The sequence below is a fragment of the Oreochromis niloticus genome, linkage group LG4, assembly GCF_001858045.2.
Source record: "Oreochromis niloticus isolate F11D_XX linkage group LG4, O_niloticus_UMD_NMBU, whole genome shotgun sequence".
Taxonomy (NCBI): domain Eukaryota; kingdom Metazoa; phylum Chordata; class Actinopteri; order Cichliformes; family Cichlidae; genus Oreochromis; species Oreochromis niloticus.
This window is the reverse complement of record NC_031969.2, coordinates 30,633,669-30,644,426: the sequence shown is the minus strand read 5'-3', so window position 1 is coordinate 30,644,426 and position 10,758 is coordinate 30,633,669. Positions and strand designations below refer to the sequence as shown.

At 41.1% G+C, this 10,758-nt stretch overlaps 1 protein-coding gene across 1 annotated transcript in view; it reads right to left on the bottom strand.

Annotated features, from left to right (window-relative positions):
* Positions 1–175: 175 nt before the first annotated feature.
* The window catches only part of radil2a (Ras association and DIL domains 2a), a 28,640-nt gene continuing 18,057 nt past the window's right edge, over positions 176–10,758 (bottom strand). The window contains exons 11-16 of the mRNA XM_003442506.5: positions 9,870–10,014; positions 6,970–7,151; positions 6,512–6,869; positions 3,147–3,280; positions 2,355–2,494; positions 176–1,083 (exon numbers count right to left, since the gene is read on the bottom strand). Coding sequence (XP_003442554.2) covers positions 981–1,083; positions 2,355–2,494; positions 3,147–3,280; positions 6,512–6,869; positions 6,970–7,151; positions 9,870–10,014 — 1,062 coding nt within the window. The 3' untranslated portion in view covers positions 176–980. The remainder of the gene's footprint in view (positions 1,084–2,354; positions 2,495–3,146; positions 3,281–6,511; positions 6,870–6,969; positions 7,152–9,869; positions 10,015–10,758) is intronic.

Genomic DNA, 10,758 nt, shown 5'->3' with positions numbered 1-10,758 from the left:
AAAATGTCATCTTTAGAGTCAGTTTTCTCTTAACCATGATGCTTCCTACACAACATGCTGATCCACCTCATGCTCCACTTTCCTATAATCCGTAACATTAAAGTTTCCTCGCAATAACTCTCCCTGAATCGTATGTGTTAGAGATAGTTTGAGAACCGCTGCTTTAAAGCACGAGTTAGTGTTTAACCCAGAAACATAACCTGCCCGGTGGAAGATCTGCCTGCAAGTTAAAGAAACCAAACACACCTTTACCTGCTTTTTTATGTGTGTGGAAAAATGAGTAACACGCTACAAGTGCTAATTAGATTTTACTTTTAAACGACTGATAATATTTTATGGTGTTACAGCAGCAGACTGATGTTGAACTTATAGAAGGAAGAACCTGAAACAGCAGAAAACTGAGGGTTAATGTTCAGTCGTTCCTGCGATGAAACAAACGGTGCAACACAAAGACAATTTTCCTTGTTTTGGAAACTTATCTGAATCTGAGACATGCCCACAGGCAGATACGTCTCTCTAACAAAGTAAACAACTGGGTAACATATTTTGGTTTTGGAGTGTAACATATAAAGCTTCACAGTTTTTTTAAATAGATATAATTTAAAAATGAATTTGGAAATAGTTCCAGTTGAAGCCAGACGTGAGGAATCACGGAGCGGCTTGGCGGCGCGCTTCGGAGGCTGGTTTACTCCCCCTTTCACTGTTTTTGAGTTTGTTTTTAGAAGCTGGTGAAGAAAAAAAAAGAGCTTTTAAAACTTGTCTTTCCCCTCCGCCTGCCAGCAAAGCGCCTACAGTCTGAGTTCAGTTTGATTGTCTCCATCCGACAGTGAGTCACAAACAAAAAGGAGGAGGTTTGTGTTCCTTTGGTTGGGGAAATCCATCCTGTGAGAAATACTGATTTTGGGATGAAGCAAAAAGGATGAAGTTCACGCCCTCCGGTATTCCCAAATTGCACTTTATCGTCCACTAGCGCTCTTCCTTCAGCACGTTGTCAAAGTGGAGGCTTTGATGCCTGTTTTGGAGTCCATCTTGGCAACCAGAAGTTTAAGTATGTCTCCGGATGAGCGAATCAGTTCCCGTCCACTGAAATGAAAACACAATAAGTTGGAAGTTAGTTGATGAGCCTTTTGCTTTACCGTGATACCATGATGACGTGTTTTAGATTTTTGCTATTTTCTATTTAAATGGTTTATATTTAGAGTCAAAAGATTAAAAATACAAACAGTGCTGCGATTTACATGATACCTCACATTAATTTGTGAACTGTTTTCGTAAATGTCTTAAGTTTTCTTCATATGATTTTCTTTTTTGTGTTTTTTTATACTTTATTTGCATGATATATGTTTTATTAAGCACCGTTTATCATATGTTTTGTTGTTGCTGTTAAAAAAAAAGTCAGCTTTGGTAACAACAATGGCCTACATGACCTGTGGTGTACCTCAAGGTTCTGATATGGGTCCACTTCTATTTCCATGATATGTGCTACCACTTAGATCAACCTTTTAAAAAACTTTGCACTGCTAATCAATTGTACGTTGACGACATCCAAATAGACTTACATCTGAAATCAGACACCAACTCCTCAGTGACGTCCTTACCTATTGCTAGCTAGCTGCCTTTGCTCGGTCTTTCATGTGTTTATGTTGGACTGAGGTTTTGCAAATATCACAATTGCAATCGATATGTTTGTTTTAATACATTAGTCAAGCTCATCGAGCCAAGATAAATTTAGTTAGGTATGACAGGTTATCTATGGGGGTGGCTGTAGCTCAGGAGGTAGAGCAGGTTATCTAACAATCAGAAGGTTGTGGTGCATGCCAAATATCCTCGGGAACGATACTAACTGCAAGTTGCCCTCTGATGCATCCACCGGAGTATGAATGTGTATGAATGTTATATTAGAACGGGTGGGAACGGGTGAACGCGGCAAATTGTCTAAAGCACTTTGAGTGCTCAGGTAGAGTAGCAAAGTGCAATATAAGAACCACTCCATTTATCATTTACGGTAGCAGACACACGAGCCTTAGGAAAACACTTCAGGGTTGTATTTAATCCTGAAAAACAAGCGATCCTTCCATAAACTAATAACTGCCATTTCCTGCTGGTCAGGTCTTTGACAGATAAAGAAAACTTAAAATCAACCTTTAAATAAATATATTAGTTAGCCTACCCGGTAACACACACAAACTCAATATACCAGTAACTGACGCTAATCTTAGCGTGATTGCTGATGTTGCTGCCAGCAAAATACTATCTGAATGGTCTCTCTGTGAATGAGAAAGGGCTTTAAAAAGTAAAAGTAAGTAACTGATGGTGTTTTTCCTGAGAACTGCCATCTGTACTTTTACACTCACATGCTATATTCCATCCCAACCAGGCTGACGCCGTTCACGGCCAGGATTCGATCACCGGTTCTCAGTTTCTGACATTTGGCGGCCGGGGACTCGGGAACGACTGACTTCACATAAATGCCGCTCATTCTCAGCGGTGTTTTCTACATGAAGACATAAAAGCAGGACAAAAAAATGATGCTGGAAACACATTAGAGACGTGGTTAGAAAATGATTGAAAGTTTGCTGCAAAACACGGGTGACACACTGCAGATGCTCTGCAGTAAAGCAGAAAAAGTCCTTCTACAGTGTTTTGCAGATATTTAAGCTCCCGAGAGAGGATTTGAATTTTTCTTTCTGCTAATGAATACAAAATATTACAAAGCTTAAAAGATTTCTGTCAGAATCAACAGATCAAAAAATGACACCAAAAGACAATGGAAGAAAATCAAGCAAATATTCCAGTGAAGGTGGAACATGTTAAATTTAGGTGTTTTCTGATCATTCTGCTAATCAGGTTTTCAACTACGTATTTTGGGATAAGCATAAGGAAGCAAAAACATCAGATTCAGTTCATTGTAAGAGTTTTATTGTGTTGTAGCACCTTATTTGTCACAGTGTCATTACGGTGTTAAGCACTGATCTATAGAGGCTCTTCTCCCCAAGTCTGGACTGCAGGAACATTTAGTGATTAAATGAGGGCTTTCAGCTTTCCAGCAGTTTGCAGTCTGAACTAATTAGTGTCCGATCTCATCAGTTAAACAAACTTCTTCCTGCCTACTACTTTATTTACAAACAGCGATTGTGAATATTTACCGTCCCATCTACGAGTGCCAGCCCGAGACCGTGAGGCCCTTTGTGGAGCTCCACCGCAAACACTTCCTCTCTGTCTTCTTCTTCCTCTGCTGCTGCTTCCTCGTTTCCCGTCTTCCTCCCAACACTTCCACTGGCTAAACAAACACAGACAAACACATCAGATCAAAGAGGCGTCCAGGAGTTGATTCCCACACTGTTGTCCAATAAGTCTGGTGGGTGGAGCTTCTGCATCACAGATAAATGATAATCTATTTTCAGTCTTTTTCACGCTGCTATAAATGATGGACGTAGCCACAGTGACGTCAGCCAATGATGCGTGGACTTTCATTTGAAGTCCGAGCGTTAGCTGTTAGTGGAGCTAACGAGCGTTTCACATTACATAATCTGAGGCCTCAAGTGAGCATTAGAGGAACTGCAGATTTTCACATCATTTTATTTAATTTTTGCCCTGAAGTTGCCGCTTGGGGTCATCCTGTCAAAACACCATCGACAGCAGCCTTCCCCTCCCCAAAAATAAACCCTGATCCTCCCCTCCTCCCCCACTGTCTGTCCCCCACGCAGGACCTGCCCCGAACAATGCCGCTGCCGATTAAGATTCCACGCACCAACCCAGCTGTAAATTCCCATGACGGATCAGCCGCTGCTTTCCTTTCCTGACATCACCTCCTCTCTGTCATCAAACCGGACTTCACCAATCATCATGCACTACCTGACACCTCAGAGCTAGATGCAGGCGAGTGCAGGAAGACTAAAACTAAAACTCTATTTACATAACTTACAGCATGATGTGAGCATGACGCTCAAACGCTTTATTTTATTCATTTGCTTCATTTGAAAAAAACCCACTGACAACATGTAATAAAGTAACATTATTATTATTATTATTGTTATTATTATTATTATTATTGTTGTTGTTATAAGGACAAAACAGAAGAAAAGTTCTTTTTTGTGTTTTTTTGCCAATATTTTCAAAGAAATCTTTAAAAAAAAAAATCGCTCTCCTTGCAGAATGTGTCTCAGTTTTTATGCAGTTATATTTATGCCACATAAAGTTTTTTTTGTTATTTTGAAGGTTTTAGAAGCTAAACAATGGAAAACAAAATAGGTGTTGGTTGTTATCCCAATGAACTTGGACTACCTTAACTTTGACTGTCTTGGAAGGGACAAATTTATCACTTCTCATCATGATCTATTTAATACTTGATGAAAATACTGAAGCTTTCAAATTCCCCTGCAGTTAGACTGAACAACATTGGGTTTTACTTTTATCATAAAACTGTAAAGATGAAAGAAAACTAAAGCTTTTCCTCTTTACTTTGGTCTTAGTTTAATTTACAGTTAAATGTTGCAGATTTTAAAATCATATAGGAATGTGCCAGTTATTTTCCTTGTAAACAATTTTATCTATAGTCCATAAAACATAACTAAAAATAAATAAATAAAAATACCAACAACAAAAAAACAAAACACTCATAAGTGCTTATCTGTAATGGAAGAAGGAGAAACAGGAAATTCTCCCTATTCAAACAGTAGAAGAAATGAACATTTAATGGATACTCTTGGAAAATCATCTGTAATTAACCCATTACTGGAGTAAGAAGTGCAGCTTTATATAAAAGTATAAACTGTGCAGATTAAACTGAGGGATTTCCTGCAGAGAGAAGGTGCCAGATGGCTCAGGTCCAGTGTAATCCTCAAAGCTTTTCAGCAAATTACTTTTGTTAAAAGCACTAAGAGGGAAAACACAAAGCAAAAAGTGACCAATGAGAGTTAAGACGTCTGATTAAGATCAACCAAATCCTGCTTCTGTTGGAGCGCTGAGGCCCACCGGGGCATCTGTCAGGGAGCGCATTAGCACAGGTGATGAAAAGCGTTCCTGAAGGTTCAGATGTGAGGGATCGTTGGAGCAGGAGATCCTCCTTCCTGAATCCACCACAGCACTGTTAACCATTACAGCCTCTGTTTTATATGTATGTTGTGTATTTGGTAAATGTGAAGGATTAAAAAAGAAGGAAAGTTTCTGTGCAGATTCAAACCCAGAGTCTTTTCCGTGTGAGACCAAATGATAAATACATTAATTTATTTACTTTAATAATTTCTGCACATTTAAAAATCATGAGGGGAGTCGATGATTGTTTTTACCTCCATGTTAGTGATCAACCTGGCAAACCAACAACACCTCTGTAGTCAAAAAACATCACCTGTGCACAACAACTTTCCTTTTGCCACAAGCAGAAGGAAATGCAATGAAACCACAACTGTTATCAGAGTGGTTAGCAGTATTATCTTTAAAAATCAAAGTCTTCTTTTCAGTGCTTGTGTTTGAGGAGATGTATCCTCCTACTTATGACTAAAAACACATCTTAGAGCTGAAGACAACAAGCAGCTCCAGTGGCTGTGGCTCAAGAGGTGGAGCGAGTCCCCAACTAACAGAAACCCAAATTTCCCCTGAAGGCTCCACCACAGTGTGAGTGTGCGTCATGCCGTGTTGTCCGTCTTTATATACAGTCTCTGGATGTCGTTATTTTTCACAGTTGGGTCGAAAAATGTTTGAAACTTGGGAATTTATTCATTATTTTCTCAGTGACTCCCTCTAACTCCTACAGATGACCTCATGACGGAGGCGTCCATAAACAATAGGGGTGGGAGAGGAAGCTCTCTTTCCTCTGCACGGTGAACCCACCCTGAGCAGCCTTCCACTTGAAATTCCTGACCTCCAGAGTCAGTAAAAGAAGAAGAGGAGGAGGAGGGCGAAGCCACCTTTATGTGGACAAATATGCAGCCGGCCCACAAGGTCAGGCTGCTAAACACTCCCCTAAAGACTTAAAGGAGGTTCGGGAAGGAGACAAAGGTGGGAGTCACCCTGTGCGTCATCTGAATTAAAACCTGCTGCGTGCCAATGAAGCCAAGAAAGAACTAAAAAATGTGGTCAGGTTGTTGGCATGTGCACCAACTGAGGGGGCTCAATCTTTGTTTTAGTGACTGCTGAACATGTTCTACGCTCACTGAAAACCAAAAACCCACTAACGCATCTGAGAAGCCAGAAAAACATAAGCTGAGCTCTGAAAATGATTTGCAGTACTGATTAATGCTTATATATTTTTATCAGTGGCTTCAGGCCCTCGTATCCAACACGGAAGTTGTTGTGTTCTTGAAACATCTTTGGAGCAGAAAAAAACTATGAATAACTTTTATGACAGAAACTTCATACCAAACGTACGGAAGGTGAATGTTTGTTAAAGCCTGATGTTCAGGGTGTTCAGGATTGAAAGAGTAGATAAATAGATATTTAGAGCTTTGTTTGGGTTTGTATTTACTTGAGATTCGGACTGATATTTCTTTCCTGACTGCTAGTACACTCTTACCTTTCTTTAGTTGGCGGGTGCCCTCCTGCAGGTCAGCCTCCAGCTCAGCCAGCTCCATCCCCTGCGGGGTGTTGGGTGGCGTGAGCAGGCAGGATGGGTCCAGGGCCAGGCTCTTGTGGTAGCCCATGTCGGCCTGTCCTGGGAGGGTGTTCTGCAGCTCCAGGCTTTTCAGCTTCTGGGCCAGGACGGCCTCACAGCTGCTCAGGTCGCCAGGAGGGACTCGGGCCTGAGCTGGTTCTGCAGACGTAAGAGAGTCCGGGTCTACCGGGTCGGAGACCGCCTGATCGGCTGGATCCTGGGCGACTCTGACTGAGGCCGAGGTCGCAGACTGGCTGTCTGTAGTCGTCTCATTGACAGGCTGAGTTTGGGCAAAGTAAAGTTAATCAACAGCAGACGCAGAAACATCAAAGTGTCTCATTTACTGTTGTCTCGTTATGGCGGCGCAGAGAGCTCGTTACCTGCTCCTCCGCTTCGGGTTTGGCTCGGGTTTCACTGCGAGGAAGCTGGCTGATGAAATCCTGCAGACGTGCGAGCTGCTCAAACAGCGCCGGCTCCACGATGGGTTTGCCTAGCTCCAGGTGAAACGTGCTGCTGGGCAGGATGAGCGGCGGGTGGTTGTCGAAGCTCTCCAGGATGTCGGCTGCGCAAACGAAGAAGAGGAGAAGGGAAAGTCCAATCACCATCCATCAAAAACAACCTGAACTTCATTACGGCTCTCTAATAAAATGTGATCCTGCATGTTTATGTGGAGCTGCTGGGTTTGGTTTAATGTTGATTAAAAGCAGTACATACACAACAGGCTGTTAAGGAAGGCTTTGATCACGGGTCACCAGAAAGTTAACATTAGAGATCAACTGATACCAATTCTTAGTAATCAAGGATACCAGTAAATGATGTTTTTAATTGTGACATGCAACCAATCAGTAGCTCTGCAGGCAGCATGTTGCTCTAAACCAGAATGGTGACTGTAGAGAGAGTGCATCAGAGTTGAATCAGGGGCGATCCCCTAGTCACCATCGTTTGCTGCCTACGTGGAAAATCTGAAGTCACTACAAATAAAAAGAAATGCAGCTTCATTAAAGCGCAAACTTCTAAAAAGTCAGCCAAACTGGTGAAAGGTGGTTCTCACAAACACCTGTAGCGCAGAAGGAGACGTGCCAGCTGAAACATTTTTTTTATGGTTACAGCGATAAAAAGGTTGTTTTATCTTCACTTAGAGGAGGAGTTAAATATTTTGTATCCTTCACATGCTGAATACCTCTCAGCATGAGTGTCTAAAATCACTTTGTTGGAATCTGGTTAATCTGAAGTTGGAGGTGAAAAGAGGTTAGAGCGAGGTGGTGGTGGTGGCTGAGAGTTAACTGTGATTGGTGGAAACAGGCTGACAGGTCAGGATTACTCTCCACCGTACGCCCACTTTAATCCTGCTAATGTTCATTTGTTTTCTCAGTTTCAGCTCTTTAAGTGGAGTCTTACTCCCCCGATAAAGAAGCTTCACTCCAGCAGCTCTGAGTTAGAGTGTAGATCTTTTAACTCTGCGTTTAAGGTTGCTCTACTTTCTGGAATAGTTTTGTTATCAGTTCATTTGCAAAACTAACAAGATATAATTAACAATTCAATTTTTTTTAATAATAATCTTATAATATTGATTGACATCTGAAATCCATGTTTTTGTACATTTCTATTTTAACTTTGATTTTTGTTGAGATTGACAGCTTTGGGCCTCCGTAAATGTTACACCTCGACCTCTAAATAAATATGCACAAAACATGAAAGGTGCACAGGACAAATACCTGACAATATAATGAGTATAACAATAAACAGGCGTCGTCAGCTGATGTTTCAGGAATTTCAAGATTGCTTCTCAGCTGCTGAGGAGAGTCTCTTCTTCTCTTTTTGTTTTTTAATCACATTATTAAATCTGCTGCCTGCCCTGTTATTTATCATGACATACTCCTCAGTCAAAATTGTCTGACAACAAGTTTGAGCATGCAAAGCTGCACAACAGGTCGTTCTGATTCCTGCCGAGCGAGGAGTCCGATTACTGCAGTTTGCTGTAAACAAGGTCGTCTTGTGGAGAGGACGAAACTGAAAATGTTTCTAGTAACAAAAAAACACTTGCAGTATGAGGAAAACAGCATTAAAATGCACTTTGTCAGCTCTTTGTCACAGCCTTTTAATTATGAAATCCTTAGGTAACGGGAACTGTTGATGACAGGAGAATGTCTCAGGCAGTTGCGTTTATTATTCACTCCCAATAAAATGTATTTCAAAAAAGGCGTCACAGCCAAAACCCAATGTGATGTCTTTAAATTTCTAAGTATGAAACATTCAAATACTTGCATACACATTAGGGGCATCAGAAAAATAAAAAGTGCTAATTTGCTTAATCAGTAAATTTTGGTTTATTGCTGAAGAACAGCAGCTCGTTCATACCCGCCTCGAGTCAGTTAACAACAGCCTTCCCAAAGGTGCCAATGCTCTCGAATACAGACAAGGTTTGGCTCTTTGAAGTTGAGATGAGTCCAAACTCATCGTTTTTCAGCATGCAGGGCTACTTTTGTGACGGGTCTGCTTTAGCCCCAAAACAGAATGTTTTCCTAAACCTAAGATGTTTTTAAGGCCAGAACAAAACCAAAGCACAAAGGTCTGACTAGGCCACCGCTAACCCTCCAACCTCATAATGTGACCTTTGCAGACCTCTAAAATTGATCATTTAGAATCTGTGCATTAAGTTAATCCTTAGAATGATTTTAACTGGAAACTGCTTGTTAAATCTACTGTTATTAACTATACCAAATGCCCCAAATGTCCGTTCAAAAAAACAAACAATCTCTGAGTAACACTGAGATTTAAAAACACTTCAAATTCTCTCAGCTACAATAAAATGATCAGTGTGGCTGCCCTCTCAGGTGTTACAATAAACTTTAACGTCCATGACAAAGAGAATTTACGGAGTTATGAGCCATAAGTTAGTAGTAACAAAAAAACTTTGATATAACTTTGAAAGCATTAATATAACTTTGGGTGTAGCAGCAGCGAGGTTTGGAGGGTCGCTGAGGTCAGACAGGTTCCTATAGAAATATGGTTAGGCTCATAAACACATTAGCAGAGAGAAGATTTATGAGAATTGGGGGATAGAACAAAGGTTAACTAGGTGCCTGATGGGCAGACTCAAATGCCATCATATGGCAGGAAGAAACTTGACCAAAGCCTGTGGGCTGTAGTTACTCAGAGAGCTAAAAACGTGCTGCACATGAACAGAGCTGGTAAAAACCCTGACAGGCTAAACATGACCACAGTGACTTAGACGGGACACAAGGCTGCTACATCATCATTTAATAAGTCTGTTCTTTACCCGTTCTGTCGGCGTCCTCTGCATCACCCGGTGACGGACTCCATCCGGAGGGGCAGGCCTTCCCGGAGTTGTACTCCCTCAGCATGTGGTGAAGCTGGGCGGGTTTCAGAGCAGCGAACTCGGTCCTGAGAGAAACCCAGGATGCCTGGAAGGACATAAAACAACAAAGAAAAGACAAAAACATCAATAAACATGAGGCAAAGCTCCTCTGAAGCTTTTCATGGGTTAAAATATGGGTTCATAAAAGAATTTCCCTGATGGTTTAGTTTTAAGGAGTCATAAAAGCTCCTTATTGTACTGTATTTTTCCCATCATGCTTCCATATGAGCAACTCTCTCATTTACATGCAAAGTATTCTAAACTAACTACATAACATGCAAACAGGAAGCTGTGGTAACAAGGCCTCATGGGAAAAATGTATCCACAGTAGCACTTAGTTTCAGTTTTTCTTGTGTTTACTCTCCACTGAGAGGTGCGTGCTGGGTTTCATCTAAGTTTCACTAATCAACTCGTCCCACTTGTTCTGTGCAGCGTGAGAACTGTAAACTTGTCTTTATCTCCACACTCTTAGTGGGAAAGTCCACATCGTGAAATATGATGATCGCCTCATAGCTGCAGCCACTCAAGCACACTTAAGACAATATTTGATATTTGATCTTTTGATGAATGCAGCAGTATAAGGATACAGGTGAGTCACCTAATTGTGTTATTGAACCTACGGAGTCCAAAAGGATCACAATTAAATACTTAAAAAAACATTATTCTTATACATATTAGTTTAGTTTGTCTTTGTCTTCTTTGCAAGATGAACAGAATCACAGAAGGAGATGTGCTTGTTCAGCTGCACAGGACTTAACGACAGACAGACGCTGATAATGAGTGTTTTTCT